This window comes from Lucilia sericata, unplaced genomic scaffold (assembly GCF_015586225.1).
Source record: "Lucilia sericata isolate MDLA Ls3-8-SP2 unplaced genomic scaffold, ASM1558622v1 Contig003325F_arrow, whole genome shotgun sequence".
NCBI classification, from domain to species: Eukaryota; Metazoa; Arthropoda; class Insecta; order Diptera; family Calliphoridae; genus Lucilia; species Lucilia sericata.
Window position 1 is genome coordinate 1 of NW_023996817.1, and position 24,255 is coordinate 24,255.

General features: G+C 31.4%; 1 protein-coding gene and 1 long non-coding RNA gene across 2 annotated transcripts; both read right to left on the reverse strand.

Annotated features, from left to right (window-relative positions):
* Positions 1-5,785: 5,785 nt before the first annotated feature.
* LOC119614745 (myb-like protein M) lies at positions 5,786-11,910 on the reverse strand (the record flags this gene model as incomplete). The annotated part of the gene is given in 4 exon segments (XM_037970859.1): positions 5,786-6,003; positions 6,006-6,053; positions 8,823-8,943; positions 11,008-11,910. Coding segments are annotated over 4 exon segments (1,290 nt in total), but the record flags the coding sequence as incomplete, so codon positions are not given.
* A 6-nt stretch (positions 11,911-11,916) lies between these two features.
* Positions 11,917-18,642, reverse strand: LOC119614746. Its single transcript, XR_005232360.1, has 3 exons — positions 18,544-18,642; positions 15,387-15,595; positions 11,917-12,028 (listed from the first exon to the last, which is right to left on the reverse strand). It is a non-coding gene; the product is annotated as an uncharacterized LOC119614746 (long non-coding RNA).
* Between the last annotated feature and the right edge of the window lie 5,613 nt (positions 18,643-24,255).

Here is a 24,255-nt window from a genome sequence, read left to right on the forward strand (position 1 = left end):
TTTATGTCTAGAGAAAGGTTGTTATAAAGTTACTTATTTCGACTAATTTAAATACATTTCTAGCTTCATCTCTAATATTTAGCATATGTTATTTATTTGAATTTTTGTTTCTTTTTGTAAATTTACAGGAAGGTATGGGTCAACTGAAAATTGTTCCTGGTGGTATACAACTAACTGGACAAGCTTTAATTATGGACATGTTAAGAGCATCCACAATACGCTCAAGGCATGGGCAACCTATAGCAATAGGTAAGGATAACAAAACATAATTTTTAATTTGCTTAGCTTAAACAATGTTTAGTTACAAAATAGATTAACTAATAATTTTTAAACTTTAATGCGAAAACATTTATATGTAACTTGAAAGTCCATAAATATTGAATATCATATTCATTAAAAACTAAATATTTTACAAACTATTTTACAAGAATTTATATGAATATTTCTGAAAACTTTTCTTATGGAGTTACTATATTTGGCCATCAACTGGCCGTACATTATTTATTCCTTTTATTTACTTCATAAACAACATAAGTAAATTTTATTTTTTTTATTTATTCATATTCTACATAAATGTGTATACATTACTTATTATTCGAATTAGTAATTTACATAAATTTTACATTTGTTTTCCGGCACATACAATCTACTGCTAATAATCATAAAGATACAAATGAAAACCATATGAAAATGTATGTGTTTAAGTTGTTCAACATCTTCTTTATTTCCTGTAAAATACTCACATGCACATTTCCTCCTGGAATTACGTAAATAGTAGTTTGTATGTGTTTATTTCTAATCATTATTTGTATTTGTTTATTTATGTATATGTGAGTATATTATTCGGAAATTGTTACTAGTCATTTGACATTCTTGTTTATTTGTTTAATATTTAGTCGTATAAGTGATATTTGCTTTTACATCCAAAATGTATTTACCTTGAGGTCATAATTTGTAAAAATCATGACTTTCATTTGTTTCTATTTGTCGAAGAATTAATGAAGTGGAATTGAATGTAGATACATATGTAGGACTTTGTTTATCATATGATAAACCAGAAATTTTAGTTAAAGTTAGAGTTAAAGGGATCATTGATTAGAATAAGGCAAATTACAATAACTGGTTTCATTTTGTAGAAATTATAAATATATGATAAGCAAAATCATTATAGAAGAATTTTAGTCTATAGACTATAGACTAGACTATAGACTAGACTATAGACTAGACTATAGACTAGACTATAGACTAGACTATAGACTAGACTATAGACTAGACTATAGACTAGACTATAGACTAGACTATAGACTAGACTAGACTAGACTATAGACTAGACTATAGACTAGACTATAGACTAGACTATAGACTAGACTATAGACTAGACTATAGACTAGACTATAGACTAGACTATAGACTAGACTATAGACTAGACTATAGACTAGACTATAGACTAGACTATAGACTAGACTATAGACTAGACTATAGACTAGACTATAGACTAGACTATAGACTAGACTATAGACTAGACTATAGACTAGACTATAGACTAGACTATAGACTAGACTATAGACTAGACTATAGACTAGACTATAGACTAGACTATAGACTAGACTATAGACTAGACTATAGACTAGACTATAGACTAGACTATAGACTAGACTATAGACTAGACTATAGACTAGACTATAGACTAGACTATAGACTAGACTATAGACTAGACTATAGACTAGACTATAGACTAGACTATAGACTAGACTATAGACTAGACTATAGACTAGACTATAGACTAGACTAGACTAGACTATAGATTAGACTAGACTATAGACTAGACTAGACTATAGACTAGACTAGACTATAGACTAGACTATAGACTAGACCATAGACTAGACTATAGACTAGACTATAGACTAGACTATAGACTAGACTATAGACTAGACTATAGACTAGACTATAGACTATACTATAGACTAGACTATAGACTAGACTATAGACTGGACTATAGACTAGACTATAGACTAAACCATAGACTAGACCATAGACTAGACCATAGACTAGACTACGCTATTGACTAGTTTATATACTCGACTATAGAATTAATCATAGACTAGAGTATAGACTATAATATAGACTAGACTGTATAGCGACTTGTGTTAGTTACTTATTTAAAATCTAATCAAGTTTTCAACAAACATTTCTCCTCAGCTTATGGTTTTCAAAACTATAAATTCTTAACATAAATTATTGTTTGTGTCCTAGTTTGAATTACTCATATGACTTCAACACACTTTTCATCACTCATTTACAAAAAGCATAAATCACCGTAAAAATCACCAAGTCATACCAAACCATATATTTTAAGCCAGAAAAATATGAACACTAGATTCACAATTTCAGATAAACAAGAAAGATGGATGAGATTTGTAAATGGAAAAAACAGAAAATCAGTTTGTAAAGGTAAATGACACCTTCAAATGTATAGAAGACAAAAAAAGTAAGAATAAAAAGTATGAAAGAAATTGATAAGGAAATGAAACCACATCTATTAGAAAGCTTAAGCTTAAACTATTCACGCAGTTAGAGTAAAAAACAGGAGAAAAGGAGGGTTACACGATAGCCAAGTAAACACATCTTGTTTCCTTTTTAACAAATATGTATCTTATTATCAAAAAATTTTAATCTCTATAAAATATTAGTTGAAGTTATAGACAGTGTACCCTTTGCAAGCAATGAATTAGGGGACATTGTACCTAACGTATGTATGAAAAGGAAATGTCACAAAAATACTAAATATTACCTAAAACCACCAAAAGACATGATACATTATCAATGATATTTCCTTTTTGTTTAAGTTTTTTTCCAAAATTATTTGTAAATGTTTTATTTTCTTATATTATTTCATTTCCTCATAGTTTAGTGTTTACTTGACTTTGAATGGCAACAATTTATTCTTACAATTTTCTTCGAATTTTTTTCTTCTATATTTTCTTATTTTTTGTGAATCTCATCACAGAATCATCACGTAATTTTTCAATCAATACACGTGACACGAATGGTATGCTCGAAATCATTTATTCCTGGGACACGATAAGCTTGAGTGCATGGCGACAGGTTTTCGTATCAATGATACAAACGGAAGAAATTTATTTTCTGTAAATCGTAATGAAGTTACAATCGGTGCACACGCTCTACGGATTGATGGTGAAGGTGGTGCCATATTTCGAGAGTCAATACAGACACCACATGTACGTGCCGAACCGGGACGTGAATTAAGGTGAGTAGTTTATAGACTAGTATTTTATATTTGTGTAGTGTTTATTTTTATTTTTTCTATTATTATTAGTATTACTGTTATTACAGTTATTGATGTTTGATAAATAATTTAATAAAAAAAAGTGCAAAATTATTCGACTTTAAATCGTACATCTTTCATAAACTGCGGAAAATTTGCACAATTATTTCATTAGAATATTTTTTTACTAGTACATCGAATGTCTATAGTGAACTTCGTCTAGTATTAGATTCAATTGTCCAACATATACTGTTTCTATAGATTGGTCCAAAGTATAGTAGTGTTATATTCTATAACCTCGATTATAGTCTAGTCTAGTCTATAGTCTAGTCTATAGTCTAGTCTATAGTCTAGTCTATAGTCTAGTCTAAGTCTATAGTCTAGTCTATAGTCAAGTCTATAGTATAGTCATAGTCTGTCTATAGTCTAGTCTATAGTCTAGTCTATAGTCTAGTATATAGTCTAGTCTATAGTCTAGTCTATAGTTAGTCTATAGTCTAGTCTATAGTCTAGTCTATAGTCTAGTCTATAGTCTAGTCTATAGTCTAGTCTATAGTCTAGTCTATAGTCTAGTCTATAGTCTAGTATAGTCTAGTCTATAGTCTAGTCTATAGTCTAGTCTATAGTCTAGTCTATAGTCTAGTCTATAGTCAAGTCTATAGTCTAGCTATAGTCTAGTCTATAGTCTAGTCTATAGTCTAGTCTACAGTCTAGTCTATAGTCTAGTCTACGTCTCTAGTCTAAGTCTAGTCTATAGTCTAGTCTATAGTCTAGTCTATAGTCTAGTCTATAGTTAGTCTATAGTCTAGTCTATAGTCTAGTCTATAGTCTAGTCTATAGTCTAGTCTATAGTCTAGTCTATAGTCTAGTCTATAGTCTAGTCTATAGTCTAGTTATAGTCTAGTGTAGTCTATAGTCTAGTCTATCGTCTAGTCTATAGTCTAGTCTATAGTCTAGTCTATAGTCTAGCTATAGTCTAGTCTATAGTCTAGTCTATATCTAGTCTATAGTCTAGTCTATAGTCTAGTCTATAGTCTAGTCTATAGTCTAGTCTAGTCTAGTCTATAGTCTAGTCTATAGTCTAGTCTATAGTCTAGTCTATAGTCTAGTCTATAGTCTAGTCTATAGTCTAGTCTATAGTCTAGTCTATAGTCTAGTCTATAGTCTAGTCTATAGTCTAGTCTATAGTCTAGTCTATAGTCTAGTCTATAGTCTAGTCTATAGACTAGTATGACTAGACTATAGACTAGATAGACTACTAGACTATAGACTAGACTATAGACTAGACTATAGACTAGACTATAGACTAGACTATAGACTAGACTATAGACTAGACTATAGACTAGACTATAGACTAGACTATAGACTAGACTATAGACTAGACTATAGACTAGACTATAGACTAGACTATAGACTAGACTATAGACTAGACTATAGACTAGACTATAGACTAGACTATAGACTAGACTATAGACTAGACTATAGACTAGACTATAGACTAGACTATAGACTAGACTATAGACTAGACTATAGACTAGACTATAGACTAGACTATAGACTACACTATAGACTATAGACTAGACTATAGACTAGACTATAGACTAGACTATAGACTAGACTATAGACTAGACTATAGACTAGACTATAGACTAGACTATAGACTAGACTATAGACTAGACTATAGACTAGACTATAGACTAGACTATAGACTAGACTATAGACTAGACTGTAGACTAGACTATAGACTAGACTATAGACTAGACTGTAGACTAGACTATAGACTAGACTATAGACTAGACTATAGACTAGACTATAGACTTGACTATAGACTAGACTATAGACTAGACTATAGACTAGACTATAGACTAGACTATAGACTAGACTATAGACTAGACTATAGACTAGACTATAGACTAGACTATAGACTAGACTATAGACTAGACTATAGACTAGACTATAGACTAGACTATAGACTAGACTATAGACTAGACTATAGACTAGACTATAGACTAGACTATAGACTAGACTATAGACTAGACTATAGACTAGACTATAGACTAGACTATAGACTAGACTATAGACTTGACTATAGACTAGACTATAGACTTGACTATAGACTAGACTATAGACTAGACTATAGACTAGACTATAGACTAGACTATAGACTAGACTAGACTATAATCGAGGTTATAGAATATAACACATACTATACTTTGGACCAATCTATAGAATGACAGTATATGTTGGACAATTGAATCTAATACTAGACGAAGTTCACTATAGACATTCGATGTACTAGTAAAAAAAATATTCTAATGAAATAATTGTGCAAATTTCCGCAGTTTATGAAAGATGTACGATTTAAAGTCGAATAATTTTGCAACTTTTTTTTATTAAATTATTTATCAAAACATCAATAACTGTAATAACAGTAATACTAATAATAATAGAAAAAATAAAAATAAACACTACACAAATATAAAATACTAGTCTATTAAACTACTCACCTAATTCACGTCCCGGTTCGGCACGTACATGTGGTGTCTGTATTGACTCTCGAAATATGGCACCACCTTCACCATCAATCCGTAGAGCGTGTGCACCGATTGTAACTTCATTACGATTTACAGAAAATAAATTTCTTCCGTTTGTATCATTGATACGAAAACCTGTCGCCATGCACTCAAGCTTATCGTGTCCCAGGAATAAATGATTTCGAGCATACCATTCGTGTCACGTGTATTGATTGAAAAATTACGTGATGATTCTGTTGATGATGATTCACAAAAAATAAGAAAATATAGAAGAAAAAAATTCGAAGAAAATTGTAAGAATAAATTGTTGCCATTCAAAGTCAAGTAAACACTAAACTATGAGGAAATGAAATAAAATATAAGAAAATAAAACATTTACAAATAATTTTGGAAAAAAAACTTAAACAAAAGGAAATATCATTGATAATGTATCATGTCTTTTGGTGGTTTTAGGTAATATTTAGTATTTTTGTGACATTTCCTTTTCATACATACGTTAGGTACAATGTCCCCTAATTCATTGCTTGCAAGAGGGTACACTGTCTATAACTTCAACTAATATTTTATAGAGATTAAAATTTTTTGATAATAAGATACATATTTGTTAAAAAGGAAACAAGATGTGTTTACTTGGCTATCGTGTAACCCTCCTTTCTCCTGTTTTTTACTCTAACTGCGTGAATAGTTTAAGCTTAAGCTTTCTAATAGATGTGGTTTCATTTCCTTATCAATTTCTTTCATACTTTTTATTCTTACTTTTTTTGTCTTCTATACATTTGAAGGTGTCATTTACCTTTACAAACTGATTTTCTGTTTTTTTCCATTTCACAAATCTCATCCATCTTTCTTGTTTATCTGAAATTGTGAATCTAGTGTTCATATTTTTCTGGCTTAAAATATATGGTTTGGTATGACTTGGTGATTTTTACGGTGATTTATGCTTTTTGTAAATGAGTGATGAAAATGTGTGTTGAAGTCATATGAGTAATTCAAACTAGGACACAAACAATAATTTATGTTAAGAATTTATAGTTTTGAAAACCATAAGCTGAGGAGAAATGTTTGTTGAAAACTTGATTAGATTTTAAATAAGTAACTAACACAAGTCGCTATACAGTCTAGTCTATATTATAGTCTATACTCTAGTCTATGATTAATTCTATAGTCGAGTATATAAACTAGTCAATAGCGTAGTCTAGTCTATGGTCTAGTCTATGGTCTAGTCTATGGTTTAGTCTATAGTCTAGTCTATAGTCCAGTCTATAGTCTAGTCTATAGTCTAGTCTATAGTATAGTCTATAGTCTAGTCTATAGTCTAGTCTATAGTCTAGTCTATAGTCTAGTCTATAGTCTAGTCTATAGTCTAGTCTATGGTCTAGTCTATAGTCTAGTCTATAGTCTAGTCTAGTCTATAGTCTAGTCTAGTCTATAGTCTAGTCTAATCTATAGTCTAGTCTAGTCTAGTCTATAGTCTAGTCTATAGTCTAGTCTATAGTCTAGTCTATAGTCTAGTCTATAGTCTAGTCTATAGTCTAGTCTATAGTCTAGTCTATAGTCTAGTCTATAGTCTAGTCTATAGTCTAGTCTATAGTCTAGTCTATAGTCTAGTCTATAGTCTAGTCTATAGTCTAGTCTATAGTCTAGTCTATAGTCTAGTCTATAGTCTAGTCTATAGTCTAGTCTATAGTCTAGTCTATAGTCTAGTCTATAGTCTAGTCTATAGTCTAGTCTATAGTCTAGTCTATAGTCTAGTCTATAGTCTAGTCTATAGTCTAGTCTATAGTCTAGTCTATAGTCTAGTCTATAGTCTAGTCTATAGTCTAGTCTATAGTCTAGTCTATAGTCTAGTCTATAGTCTAGTCTATAGTCTAGTCTATAGTCTAGTCTATAGTCTAGTCTATAGTCTAGTCTATAGTCTAGTCTATAGTCTAGTCTATAGTCTAGTCTATAGTCTAGTCTATAGTCTAGTCTATAGTCTAGTCTATAGTCTAGTCTATAGTCTAGTCTATAGTCTAGTCTATAGTCTAGTCTATAGTCTAGTCTATAGTCTAGTCTATAGTCTATAGACTAAAAATTCTTCTATAATGATTTTGCTATATCATATATTTATAATTTCTACAAAATGAAACCAGTTATTGTAATTTGCCTTATTCTAATCAATGATCCCTTTAACTCTAACTTTAACTAAAATTTCTGGTTTATCATATGATAAACAAAGTCCTACATATGTATCTACATTCAATTCCACTTCATTAATTCTTCGACAAATAGAAACAAATGAAAGTCATGATTTTACAAATTATGACCTCAAGGTAAATACATTTTGGATGTAAAAGCAAATATCACTTATACGACTAAATATTAAACAAATAAACAAGAATGTCAAATGACTAGTAACAATTTCCGAATAATATACTCACATATACATAATAAACAAATACAAATAATGATTAGAAATAAACACATACAAACTACTATTTACGTAATTCCAGGAGGAAATGTGCATGTGAGTATTTTACAGGAAATAAAGAAGATGTTGAACAACTTAAACACATACATTTTCATATGGTTTTCATTTGTATCTTTATGATTATTAGCAGTAGATTGTATGTGCCGGAAACAAATGTAAAATTTATGTAAATTACTAATTCGAATAATAAGTAAATGTATACACATTTATGTAGAATATGAATAAATAAAAAAAATAAAATTTACTTATGTTGTTTATGAAGTAAATAAAAGGAATAAATAATGTACGGCCAGTTGATGGCCAAATATAGTAACTCCATAAGAAAAGTTTTCAGAAATATTCATATAAATTCTTGTAAAATAGTTTGTAAAATATTTAGTTTTTTAATGAATATGATATTCAATATTTATGGACTTTCAAGTTACTATATAAATGTTTTCGCATTAAAGTTTAAAAATTATTAGTTAATCTATTTTGTAACTAAACATTGTTTAAGCTAAGCAAATTAAAAATTATGTTTTGTTATCCTTACCTATTGCTATAGGTTGCCCATGCCTTGAGCGTATTGTGGATGCTCTTAACATGTCCATAATTAAAGCTTGTCCAGTTAGTTGTATACCACCAGGAACAATTTTCAGTTGACCCATACCTTCCTGTAAATTTACAAAAAGAAACAAAAATTCAAATAAATAAACATATGCTAAATATTAGAGATGAAGCTAGAAATGTATTTAAATTAGTCGAAATAAGTAACTTTATAACAACCTTTCTCTAGACATAAATCTGAGAGTGGAAAACCCTTAACGATTTCTCGTTTGAAGTGTTTTGCCAACTAGTTTACAGAAGAATTAATAGACAAATCTATAGATGATTCATTTAACTAATCCATAAATTAATCTATCGACTAGTCCTAAGTAATGTCTACAGATTAGTACGTCGTCGATTCTATCAGCTAGTCTGTAGTCGAGTCTATGATCAAGTATTCTATAGCAGAGTACATCGACTGTTCTATAATAGAGCCATTTGACTAGTCCTAGACAAGTCTATCGACTACAGTCATGTCTGTCAACTGGTATATTGTAATCTATAGTCGAAGTTATCTACTAGTCTATAGTCGAGGCTATCGACTAGTCCATAGTCGACGCTATCGCCTAGCCTATAGTCGATACTATCGCCTAGCCTATAGTCGATACTATCGACTAGTCTATAATCGACGCTATCTACTAGTCTATAGTCGACGCTATCTACTAGTCTATAGTCGAGTCTATCGACTATTCTATAGTCGAGTCTATCGACTATTCTATAGTCGAGTCTATCGACTATTCTATAGTCGAGTCTATCGACTATTCTATAGTCGAGTCTATCGACTATTCTTTAGTCGAGTCTATCGACTATTCTATAGTCGAGTCCATCGACTATTCTATAGTCGAGTCCATCAACTATTCTATAGTCGAGTCCATCGACTATTCTATAGTCGAGTCCATCGACTATTCTATAGTCGAGTCCATCGACTATTCTATAGTCGAGTCCATCGACTATTCTATAGTCGAGTCCATCGACTATTCTATAGTCGAGTCCATCGATTAGACTTTTACGAGTATATTGATTAGTCTATAGTCCAGTCTAGCGACTAGTCTACAGTCAAGTCTATCGACTAGTCTATAGTCGAGTCTATCGACTAGTCTATAGTCGAGTCTATCGACTAGTCTATAGTCGAGTCTATCGACTAGTCTATAGTCGAGTCTATCGACTAGTCTATAGTCGAGTCTATCGACTAGTCTATAGTCGAGTCTATCGACTAGTCTATAGTCGAGTCTATCGACTAGTCTATAGTCGAGTCTATCGACTAGTCTATAGTCGAGTCTATCGACTAGTCTATAGTCGACTCTATAGACTAGTCGAGTCGAGTCTATCGACTAGTCTATAGTCGAGTCTATCGACTAGTCTATAGTCTAGTCTATCGACTAGTCTATAGTTGAGTCCATCGACTATTCTATAGTCGAGTCCATCGATTAGTCTTTAGACTAGTCTATCGAGTAGTCTACTGTCAAAGCTATAGAATAAATCGACTAGTCTATAGTCGAGAACGTTGACTTGTTTATAGTCGAATCCATCGACTATTTTATAGTCGAGTCTATCGACTAGTCTATAGTCGAGTCTATCGACTAGTCTATAATCGAGTCTATCGACTAGTCTATAATCGAGTCTGTCGACTAGTCTATAGTCGAGTCTGTCGACTAGTCTATAGTCGAGTCTATCGACTTGTCTATAATCGAGTCTATGGACTAGTCTATAGTCAGGTCCATTTACTAGTTTATAGTCGAGTCTATCTTCTAGTCTATTGTCGAGTTAGTTGATTGCTCTATAGTCGAGTCCATAGACTAATCTATTGTCGAGTCAGTTGACTACTCTATAGTCGAGTTTATAGACTAGTCTATAGTTAAATCGACTAGTCTATCTATCGACTATCTTGCAGTCAAGTCTACTGACTGGTCTTTAGTCAGCTATATAGATTACCATCATTATTCGAATCTTTATTTGAAACTATTCTATAGACTAATGAGTCTATGATCAAGTTTATCGACTGAAGTATAGTCTAGTTAGTACTTATTTAGTCAAAATTCCTATCCAAAGAATATCATTAAATACAATAAGCATTTCTATAGTGAAAAGAAAAATTACCATAAAAACAAATAACTTTTTAGACCTTTACCTACCGTTGAGAATTCCATGACCTTCAATATCCATAGTGTTAGTCCTAAGTTTATGATTATCAATAGCATTAAGAGCACCAGTAAAGTGTAAAGACACTTTTTGCGCCATCCAATTAAACCCAAATGCATTTCAATGTCATCCATTAGACTCGAAGTACTGTTGCCTTTTGCCGTTGCTGTTGTGGTACCACTGCCACCACTACTGCTGGCTTGCATTTTCTGACGACGTTTAAACGATGCGGACAGTTTGTTGTGTTTATTCTCCCGCCCGGTAAGACCTTTTGATTTTGTTACGTTGGTTGTTGCCACCAAATCCACCACACCATCCGTAATAAAGGTAGAAGGGGTTGTTGTTTTTGTTATGGCTGGTAGTGTGTGCGTTTTAAATGTTAAACGTGTAGATCCGTTACCGTTCGAGTTTCTGTTTAGAGTTCCGTTTCCGTTGATATAAGAGAATGTTGTTGCAGACGATGATGAGGGTGCATATGTAACGGTGTCTGTTAGTAAAACACCTAAACTATTGTTTATCACCGTCTTTGTATCATTTGTTATAGGGTTAGTGTTGCTGCTGCTGTTGGTTCGTGGTTGTTGTTGTTGTTGTTGTTGTTGTAATAGTAGAGACTGCCGTTTGGGAGTTAAATTACTTCCTCTATTATTTGTATTTACTATTGTAGTCCTGCTGTGATAATCTTCGCTTAAGGTTGTTGCACTTTCAGTGGTGCCTATTGGCCTTTCTTGGTGGCTATTGCCAATTTTATACAAGTTATTGTTATAATGCTCCTGTTGCAGTTGTTGTTGTTGCTGTTTTTGCCTTTGTTGTTCAACTTCCTGTTCTTCTTTTAACAATTGCTGTTGCTTCTTACGTTTGAATGTGGAAGTCGGCGATTGTAAATACAAATGTTGTTGCAGGCTGTTCTGTTCCTTGAGTTTGTGGTGTCAGCCTTAGTTGTGGCAAGAAATTCAAATCATTTGCTGTTGCTGCAGTTGTTGCCGAGGTTGTGTTAGCATTTGTTGTTGCATTAGTCTGTGAAAGAATTTCGGTAGTTTGTATAGTGCCATTGATCGCATAACCATTACTTTTACTACAGGATAGTTTTTTTTTTGTTATTTTTTTTTAGTTTGGTTTATTTTAATATTTGGATTAAAATTTTTTATAAGATGAAGTTGGTTTGATAGTGGTTGGTTGGTTTAATGATGGAATTTAGTTAATCGATTTAGGTTTTTTTTTATTTCATGAAGTTTTTTTGGTTAAATGCAAGGATAGGTTAGCAATAAATAGAATAGATAATATACAAAAAATGGAAACAATTAACAGGATTAAACTTTAAAAACTTTCATTCTATAAATACACAAATAGGATAATTGAAATTTGTTTTTTTTTTTAAGTTAACTACTAATATAGGTAAAGCATGCAAAACTAAAATGAAATACAAATTATTTACTATAATTAAATATTTTTAATATAACTGAAGGTGCAAAAACAATTTTATATAATATTTTAATATCAATTTAAGAAATTGGGTTATATATATCTCTGAAATTTTCAAGCGAAAATTTAACATAATTTAGCTTGTTAAATTGTGTAGAATCAACGTGTTTTTCTAATACTCTATAAAAACAGATAATTATGCAGCTTTATTGTATTAGACTATGACCTGTGAAAATGTACGAAATGCAACTGATTCGTTTGAAGCCCCGAATGGGCGGTTAGACACGAAAGCGTAACATTCCATTATGACATCGCTTGGCCACATGATGCCCTTCCCGCCTTAAAGTACAGATCTTGCCCTGTCCAACAAAAAATTGTTTCATTTGATGCAGCACACTCTCTAAGATACTCTTCAATTCAGAACAAAATATCCGAAATTTCTTTAGCCTTCAGTCTGTCGAAGCTATAAACTGTCGAAGCTGTTGGATAGGTAACTTCGGGATACACGAGTGGTTATGCTTAAATAGAAATCGCTAAGAGAGAATTTTGGTTTAAAGATTGATACTTCGGTGTTGTGTGACTATTTTCATACCAGACTTAATACAGTGTGTTCTCTGTGTCCTTTTTATTAACTTATAAATATCAATACTTAATGTTAGGCTCCCACAACGATATTGCAACTTTTTATACCCTTCTCACGAAGGTGAAAAATGTCGAAGTGCTTTATGTGAACACCATTCGTGTTGGCCTATTTCTTGGCCTATTTCACGGGGTTAGCTTCTGAGACTACTCACCAACGGCCATTTGTGTATCTTACACGAGGGTGGCAATTTTTTTATGTACATGGTTCTGCCGGTCCATTTACAACAACTTTACTCAACTATTCGAGCTATCCAATCTCTGAACATTGCTGCCCCGTTGCTTAACTTCCGAGATGCAAAAACATCACTTCCGTGGTGATGGGATGGCATCCACGGAGATGGGATGGCATCTGTTAAGTCGGCACCAGCACCTAGAGACGTATTCGGTAGTCCAAAACACGAATCCATCAAATAAACCGAGGACTTTGTTCTTACTCACAGAGAACACACTGTGGTAAATCTGGCACGAACAGAGTTTTCCCTGAACATAACTGGACTAGGAAGGAAAATTAAAGGATATCATTTGTATAAGATACCTTTCATCCATCACCATTCATCCCACCAACACTCTTCTCATTTATCCGACATGCTCATAGAGAACAACATACCCCTGCACAGAGGGAAAAAGAAATATACACGCCTGGTACCAAATTTACACCAAAGTGTTTATAATTTTTCTTTATATACTGTATGTATATATACTTTGACAACGGATGTTATTGAAAATTATTACCGGATAGTGCTAGTCTATATATATAAAAGGGTAGCGTTACTGACTGACTGATTCATCATCGCCACAGCCCAAACGGCTGAACCTAGAATCATGGAATTTTGACAGTAGATGTGTTTTTGGTTATATAGATCCACTAAGGAGGGAGGATTTTTGAAAATTTGTACATTTAGGGGTAAAAAAAGGGAAAAAACGGTGTAAAACAGGTTTCCTTAATTTTCTTACCTAATATTAGTGATACAAGAAAAATTTGAATGCACATGTATCTACTCTTAAAACAAGCAGATGGGTGTCTGGTACTTTTTGAAATTCGTACTTTTAAGGTGGTGAAAATGTGTAACAAAGGTGTTTTTGGTACCTTTTTGGCCCTTTATAACTTTTTAACTGATAAACAAAATAAAATTTTTGTATATTTTATTTATATTTCCCAAAATTTCGTACTTTTTTTAAAATTCAGTCCTTTTTGGGTTGTAAAAGGAGAAGAAAACTTTATTTTTGGTACTTTTTTTTGCACATTAAGAAAACTTTTTCGATTTATTGAAGTATCCTATTAAATTACGGACTAGCTCTATAATATTTATTGAAACAAATTTTTTGCTATTTCACTGGGGAAAAAAGTACAAAAAAGGGGAAAAAACGGGAAATTTAATTTTATTCAAACTCATTGAGCCAATTTTTATAAAATTTGAAAAAGTAGTTTATTTACTCACACAAAATAAGCTATTGGTATATTATTTTGGAATTCGAGTACTAAGGCCTATATAGGACCAAATTCGAGTAAATTGTTTGGTACCTTTTTGAAGGCACAATTTTTTTGGAACAAATAAGAAAATTTTTAAATCAAAATTTTGTATGTATTTAATTTTGGTTAGGGTAGCGAAGCACCCAGGGTATGCTAGTATAATATAAAGCGTTGGTCACTGTAGGATTATTGGTATGATATAACCCACTGCTAGGATCAAACTGTTAAACTTTTCCAAAAATATTTCGTTGAAAAATCGCTCAAATGGCAAAACGGATCTGATCAAACTAATTTGATTGGGGTAGAATTTACCATTATGTAATGATGAACGAAATGCATGACATAAAAACTTTTTAAAGGTTAACAAATACATAGTGAAATAATTAACATTTTTCTGTCAAATTCAAGAATTTCTTGTAGAGTATAAAAAACCCCCAATAGTTTACATAGTTATCATTATAATATAAACTTCGTGAACTAATAAAATTTTAACTATAAATATCCTATAAAATGGAATATTAAAATTATTTATGAACTACGTATGAGTGCAACTTAATTATGACATTTAAGTCATAAACCAAATGTAATAAACTGAAAAACAAATGTTGCCATAAATGTTTAAATAGCCGGGGTCTAATGAATAATGACAGGTCATAAAAATATGAAAAGAAAATAAAAAACGCAAAAGAAATATTAAAGCAGAAATTCATTATAAAAAAAAGCAAAAAAAGAACAAAAAAACGACTTCAGAATAAATGAAGAAAACAAAAAAAATTACATTAATATTGAAAAATACATACAATTGCACACACAGATATAATATTTTAGCCATAAACTTACCGATTACAGCCTTGAGGCAATGTCTGGGTGGTGTGTTGTTGTTGCTGTTGATGATGATTCGAATGCATTCCTAATGCATTCAGTTTATTTGCCACAATCAAATTGACGTCATTAGTAGCAGAGGCTAGAGAGGATGTAGAAATATCTTTAGTTGTAGGAGAGGTTAAGAAAAGTGCTGAACCATTTAAGAGAGCAGAAGGAGGCGAAGACTGAAAATAGAAAAAAAAAAAAAATAAAGAAAATTAAATTAAAATTCTTGTTTCTTACAAAAAAAAAAAGATTTTTAATATTTTAACCAATTAAATAAACTGGACCAATTCCAACTAACAAGCATTAAAACGAACAACTAAGAAAGTATAGTCGGGCGTGGTCGACCATATGATACCCTACACCAGTTATGAATATTAAATGTGATTTATTTTTCATAATGAAGCATTTATCTTCAATATTCCCTTGTCCCGATACATTTAAGCAATTTATGAATGAAAAACTAATTTTCTGAAAGAGGCTTTATATGGGGGCTAGGGGCAAATATGGACCAAGCCCGATAAAATTTTGTGGATATATTTATATTTACATAATATTTTATTGTACTGAATTTCATCGCGATATTTGTGTTTATAAGTTAATTGGAACATTCAAGTAATTTTCTGAAGGGGACTTTGTATGGAGCTAGGGTCAGATGGGGCCCGATCTTTATGAAATTTGGCAGGGTCATCAAGACTTCTATAAAACTTAGTTGTGCCGTAATTTATCGATATATCTGTATATTTAACATAATTATGAGCTCAGAAGCACTTTTTGGGGGGACCTGTTCTATGGGGGCTAGGTGAAATAATGGACCGATTTTAACCATTTCAATAGGCGCGCCAAATTTCATCCAATTATCTTGAAAATTGCGACCTGTACCTTGCGCACAAGGTTTACATGGACAGCCAGCCAGCCAGACGGACGGACATAGCGTAATCGACTCAGAAAACGATTCTAAGCCAATTGGTATACTTTAAGGTGGGTCTAGGACGAATATTTTTCTATGTTACAAACATCAGCACAAATCCAATATACCCTCCCCACTAAAGTGGTGTAGGGTATAAAAATATAAAAATGAAATACGAGCAGTGCGAAAGTATTCCACTTAATATATTGACACGTTGGTGAGGATGATGATAATAATGATGACGACGAAGATGATAATGATATACTGAAAACTGATTGAGTTCATCTGTCTAACAGACAGACAATAGTCCGTCCTTTGACCAGTCTGTAATTCTTTATATGTATTAATGTTTGCTTATTGGTGGAAAGTAGCTTTTTGGCTTTTACCAGCCTCTGTGGCTGGCTCCCTATATATGTATATGGAACAAAAATCAATGGTCGATAATATATAAACATTTCAGACTTAACATGACTCTGACTGGCTGTTCGTGTCAGATATACATACATATATAACACAAATCATTAAATCTCAATAAATTGATGAGATTGTTAAAATTACACATTATTGGAAGCATGAAAAAAATGTGAGGAAATTAAAATAGTCATATTATAATTTAATGTACTTTTTGTCGTTATTGTGGGTAAGAACAATTAAGTTTTATCATAAATTAACTATACATGAGGGAGGTCGAAAGTTCAAATTTCAGCCCAACGGCTGAACCTAGAACATGGAATTTTGACAGTAGATGTGTTTTTGGTTATATAGATCCACTAAGGAGGGAAGGATTTTTTGAAAATTTGTACATTTAGGTGTAAAAAAGGGAAAAAACGTGTAAAACAGGGTTTCCTTAATTTTCTTACCTAATATTAGTGATACAAGAAAAATTTTGAAATGCACATGTATCTACTCTTAAAACAAGCAGATGGGTGTCTGGTACTTTTTTGAAATTCGTACTTTTAAGGGGTGAAATGTGTAACAAAGGTGTTTTTTGGTACCTTTTGGCCCTTTATAACTTTTTAACTGAATAAACAAATAAAATTTTGTATATTTTATTATATATTTCCGCAAAATTTCGTACTTTTTTAAAATCAGTCCGTTTGGGGTGTAAAAGGAGAAAAACTTTATTTTTGGTACTTTTTTTTGCACATTAAGAAAAACTTTTTCGATTTATTGAAGTATTCCTATTAAATTACGGACTAGCTCTATAATATTTATTGAAACAAATTTTTTGCTATTCACTGGGGAAAAAAGTACAAAAAAGGGGAAAAAACGGGGAAATTTAATTTTATTCAAACTCATTGAGCCAATTTTTATAAAATTTGAAAAAGTAGTTTATTTACTCACACAAAATAAGCTATTGGTATATTATTTTGGAATTCGAGTACTAAGGCCTATATAGGACCAAATTCGAGTAAATTGTTTGGTACCTTTTGAAGGCACAATTTTTTTGGAACAAATAAGAAAATTTTTAAATCAAAATTTTGTATGTATTTAATTTGGTTAGGGTAGCGAAGCACCCAGGGTATGCTAGTATAATATAAAGCGTTGGTCACTGTAGGATTATTGGTATGATATAACCCACTGCTAGGATCAAACTGTTTAAACTTTTCCAAAAATATTTCGTTTGAAAAATCGCTCAAATGGCAAAACGGATCTGATCAAACTAATTTGATTGGGGTAGAATTTACCATTATGTAATGATGAACGAAATGCATGACATAAAAACTTTTTAAAGGTTAACAAATACATAGTGAAATAATAACATTTTTCTGTCAATTCAAGAATTTCTTGTAGAGTATAAAAAACCCCCAATAGTTTACATAGTTATCATTATAATATAAACTTCGTGAAACTAATAAAATTTTAACTATAAATATCCTATAAAAATGGAATATTAAAAATTATTTATGAACTACGTATGAGTGCAACTTAATTATGACATTTAAGTCATAAACCAAATGTAATAAACTGAAAAACAAATGTTGCCATAAATGTTTAAAATAGCCGGGGGTCTAATGAATAATGACAGGTCATAAAAAATATGAAAAGAAAATAAAAAACGCAAAGAATATTAAAGGCAGAAATTCATTATAAAAAAAGCAAAAAAAGAACAAAAAAAACGACTTCAGAATAAATGAAGAAAAACAAAAAAATTACATTAATATTGAAAAATACATACAATTGCACACACAGATATAAATATTTTAGCCATAAACTTACCGATTACAGCCTTGAGGCAATGTCTGGGTGGTGTGTTGTTGTTGCTGTTGATGATGATTCGAATGCATTCCTAATGCATTCAGTTTATTTGCCACAATCAATTGACGTCATTAGTAGCAGAGGCTAGAGAGGATGTAGAAATATCTTTAGTTGTAGGAGAGGTTAAGAAAGTGCTGAACCATTTAAGAGAGCAGAAGGAGGCGAAGACTGAAAATAGAAAACAAAAAAAAAATAAAGAAAATTAAATTAAAATTCTTGTTTTCTTACAAAAAAAAAAAGATTTTTAATATTTTAACCAATTAAATAAACTGGACCAATTCCAACTAACAAGCATTAAAACGAACAACTAAGAAAGTATAGTCGGGCGTGGTCGACCATATGATACCCTACACCAGTTATGAATATTAAATGTGATTTATTTTTCATAATGAAGCATTTATCTTCAATATTCCCTTGTCCCGATACATTTAAGCAATTTATGAATGAAAAACTAATTTTCTGAAAGAGGCTTTATATGGGGGCTAGGGGCAAATATGGACCAAGCCCGATAAAATTTTGTGGATATATTTATATTTACATAATATTTTATTGTACTGAATTTCATCGCGATATTTGTGTTTATAAGTTAATTTGGAACATTCAAGTAATTTTCTGAAGGGGACTTTGTATGGAGCTAGGGTCAGATGGGGCCCGATCTTTATGAAATTTGGCAGGGTCATCAAGACTTCTATAAAACTTAGTTGTGCCGTAATTTATCGATATATCTGTATATTTAACATAATTATGAGCTCAGAAGCACTTTTTGGGGGGACCTGTTCTATGGGGGCTAGGTGAAATAATGGACCGATTTTAACCATTTCAATAGGCGCGCCAAATTTCATCCAATTATCTTGAAAATTGCGACCTGTACCTTGCGCACAAGGTTTACATGGACAGCCAGCCAGCCAGACGGACGGACATAGCGTAATCGACTCAGAAAACGATTCTAAGCCAATTGGTATACTTTAAGGTGGGTCTAGGACGAATATTTTTCTATGTTACAAACATCAGCACAAATCCAATATACCCTCCCCACTAAAGTGGTGTAGGGTATAAAAATATAAAATGAAATACGAGCAGTGCGAAAGTATTCCACTTAATATAATTGACAACGTGGTGAGGATGATGATAATAATGATGACGACGAAGATGATAATGATATACTGAAAACTGATTGAGTTCATCTGTCTAACAGACAGACAATATGTCCGTCCTTTTGACCAGTCTGTAATTCTTTATATGTATTAATGTTTGCTTATTGGTGGAAAGTAGCTTTTTGGCTTTTACCAGCCTCTGTGGCTGGCTCCCTATATATGTATATGGAAACAAAAATCAATGGTCGATAATATATAAACATTTCAGACTTAACATGACTCTGACTGGCTGTTCGTTGTCAGATATACATACATATATAAACAAATCATTAAATCTCAATAAATTGATGAGATTGTTAAAATTACACATTATTGGAAAGCAATGAAAAAAATGTGAGGAATTAAAATAGTCATATTATAATTTAATGTACTTTTTGTCGTTATTGTGGGTAAGAACAATTAAGTTTTATCATAAATTAACTATACATGAGGGAGGTCGAAAGTTCTGTTTTAAATTTAAATGTTGCTTAAATGTTCTACTTAATAAGGTTTAATAAGGAAATTAATCAGTATACGAGGAAAATAATTTATTGTGAATATTGAAAAATTTTCGAAATTTACTGCTGTTGAAATTGTTAATCTTTTTAAGATGACAATAAATTTAAAACATTTAATTTGTATCAATAAGTTTTCTGTTATATTTTCTTTGTTTTTTTCTTTTAATTCGGATTTACCTTGAAAATAAACAAATAAATTAAAAGAAAACATATGTATGTATATATACATAAGTGTGTATGAGTCAGTGATGGGCAACGCACAAGTTACTTTAACTATTTCATTGTGAAAACATCCGACACATTGACACGAGTATCCATTATTGAGGATATCCGCAAAACAAAGATATAATCTATATCTCATTAAATCAGAGATATAACCTATATCCCATTCATTTGACAAAAAGTTTTTACCAACTTTTGGCCTTATTCCTCTGAGAAGTCTTTGTAGTCTTTACGATAACAGCATCGAGCATATTCCGAAATATTACCATCTATCATTAAACTGTCATTCTCTTCCGCGATACAAATTTCAACCACAATCACCACGTGCACCCTAAAGGGATCTTTCCAATAACCTACGCAACACAAATTTATTTTCGTAGTCTATATATATAAAAGAGTAGCGTTACTGACTGACTGATTCATCATCGCACAGCCCAAACGGCTGAACCTAGAATCATGAAATTTTGACAGTAGATGTGCTTTTGGTTATGTAGATCCACTAAGGAGGGATTTTTGGAAATTTGTACATTTACGGATAAAAAGGGGAAACACCTGTATCTACTCTTACAATGAGCATATGGGTGTCTGGTACTTTTTTGAAATTCGTACTTTTAAGGGGTAAAAATGTATAACAAAGGTGATTTTGGTACCTTTTTTGGCCCTTTATAACTTTTGAACTAGTTAACATAATAAAATTTTTATAAATATTTTGGATACATCTCCCAAAATTATGAGACACCTATTGTGTACTTTTTTAAAATTCAGTCCTTTTTGCGTGTAAAAGGAAGAAAACTATATTTATGGTACTTTCTTTAAAACATTAAGAAACTTTTCCGGTTTATTGAATTATTCCTATTAAATTACGGACTAACTCTGTGATATTTATTGTAATAAAATTTTTGCTATTTCACTGGAAAAAAAAGTACCAAAAAGGGAAAAAAACGGGGAAATTTAATTTTATTCAAACTTATTGAGACAATTTTTATAAAATTTTAAAAAGTAGTTTATTTGCTCATACAAAATTCGAGTACTAATGCCTATATAGCACCAAATTCGAGTAAATTGTTTGGTACTGTTTGAAAGCACTATTGTTCTGGAACAAATGAATGCATATTTGAATCGTTTGAGTTTAATCTGTAATAGATAGATTTAAATACGGAACATTTTTTAACTTAAATTTCGAAAAACTATATATTTCTGTGCGAAAAGGGGAAAAATTATACTCTATTTATTAGTACTTTCCACTTAGGTAAAATGTATTCCACTTTTGGTACTTTTTCTTTCTTCAAATGATACTCTTTGTATGTTTTTTAATATGAATTCAAAACACATGATTATTAAACATACACGGTCCTCATTGAATAAGAATCTTTAAGAGAGAACTTTTTAGTACTTTTTATTTCAGAAATGGTACTTTTTTAATTTTCTAAAATATTCCACCTAGGAACATTAATTTTAACATACATGGTCTTGGCTAAATAATATTCTATATGTGGGAACTATTTGATACTTTTCTATTCTTCAAATGGTACCTTTTAGATTCTTTATAATGGTTAACCGAAACACACGGTCCTTATTAAATGAGAGAGATTTTTGTACTTTTTCGTTTTTCCGATGGTACTTTTTGATATTTTTACGATATTGAAAATAAAATTTATAATGTAAGGACCTTAGTGAATGAGAATCTACTTTTGGTACTTTTTCATTCATTAAATTATATTTTTTGAATTGTATATAATATTGAACACTGAAATATAAAACTAATTTTTATGTATTTTGTAAGTTAGGGTAGCGAAGCTATATTAAGCTATGTTTGTTGAAATCTCCCCCCACCCCCCTGGGGCATGTTACCTTGATGAAAGACCCTCATCTTGGAGTTATTACAATTCTGGGGAAAAGAGGTGGTACCAATACCTATAGTCTGCCGGGACAAAAAACATAAATAATTCAATGAGGAAAAAAAATTAAGAAAAAACAGCAACCAAAATGTTCATTTAGACCTTCGTTTAAATTTCCTTATAGACAAGACTACATAAGGCCGCCAAAAAAAATCTCTAGTATATTTATTTTATACTCTCTCCCTTGAGTGTGTTTATTTGCAGTTGTATTAACAAATTAATGTTCACATATGTATGTATGTTTGTGTAGATGTTTGTATATACAAAGTTGGTTATATGTATGACAATTTGGCTTATTTCCATGCATCATTTCATTTTGTCCAACTGTCACTTTGTCTGTATTGTTGTCTATTAGGTTTGTTTTCAAATTTTTCTTTTTTAAATTTATTGTGTCACATGAACAATGTATTGTGAATTTTATATATATTTTTATTTAAATAAAATATAGTTGGGATAAAAATGAAAGCAGATAAATAAGCATAGAAGCTTAACTGGGACTTAAAAACGATATAAAGTCAATAACTGAGGGAGATTTAGGGCTTTAGGAAAATTCATAATTTAAGCCAAATCAGAACTATACAAATCTTATAATAGGATTTAAAGCTAGAAAACTGAAGCAAGTACCTCCATTACAAATCACTACGTAAATAAGTACTTACAAATAAGGAGTTAAAAACTGGTTTTGTCGCAAAAAATGCTCACACAGAGTAAAGTACTTATGTATGTGATTGTAGGTAAGTCATTAGAAGAGTACTTAAAAGTAATGCAAATGATAAGTAATCATTGAAGAGTAAGTGGTTATGTAAGTACAAGTCATTACCTAGTTTTTTGCTGGGTATGTATACGATTCGAATAGATGAATAAAATGCTCTTAATCTTAATCCAAAGCGCCAAAAAAAACACTTTTTCTTATCTATGCACCTAAATTTACAGAATTTACTATTCATCCGCACCCATTCCATCCATGTTCGCTTTTAAATGTCTATGCATGGACACAAACATGTCGAAATAATTATTTTTATAATTGAGTGTGAACAAACAATCAAAAGTGGCAGTCAAAATAGCAAAAATAAAAGAAACGCACAAGTGAAACAAAAATAATCATATACAAACATGGACGTGATTTCTGTATATTTAATAAAAAAAAGCAACAATAACACCCCGGCAGTTCGTGGAATGTGACTACAAATACACGTCCCTTCCACAAATACAGACATATGCTAATTGATTTTGAAATAAATTTCCTAAATTGAGTACAAGAAATATAACTGTTATCTCTTTGGATTATTATTTAATAACACTTAAGTCATGATCGACTTCCTGCCTATAGTACAAACGTATCAAATGATAAGTTGACAAAAAATCTGTCTAAATGTGATACATTGGCACCCTGAACAACTGCAGCGAAACTGTCTAAAAAAATATAACAAAAAATCTTTATTATTCACTCTGCATTCATACACTCCATGGTTAAATACGAAAAAAACAATCCAAAAATAAAAACCCCAACAAATTCAAGAGCAGCACTTGCATGCACAGCATGACAACTTCACATTTGTTCATTTTATTTGCCAGTATAGCATTAACACTTTTGGTCAGTGGCGCGGTGGTGGCATATGAGTGTTTAAGAGTGGGTCGTGATGCAGGTTATATGAACATATTTGAATGAACATGAAATATATTTTGTTTTATGTAGGTCGTACAACTAGTTGAGCGCCATGTGTTATAATGGGAATTCGAAATAGAAATGTAGTTTATTTTTGGATGAAAATTGTGTACTTAGTTGTTGCTCGTTAATGAAATTAATATTTTTTTACTAGATGTGTTCTTCGTACAAATATTTAGAATAACATCGATAAATTAACGTGATAGCTGTAGTATACTACTAGACTATAGACTAGG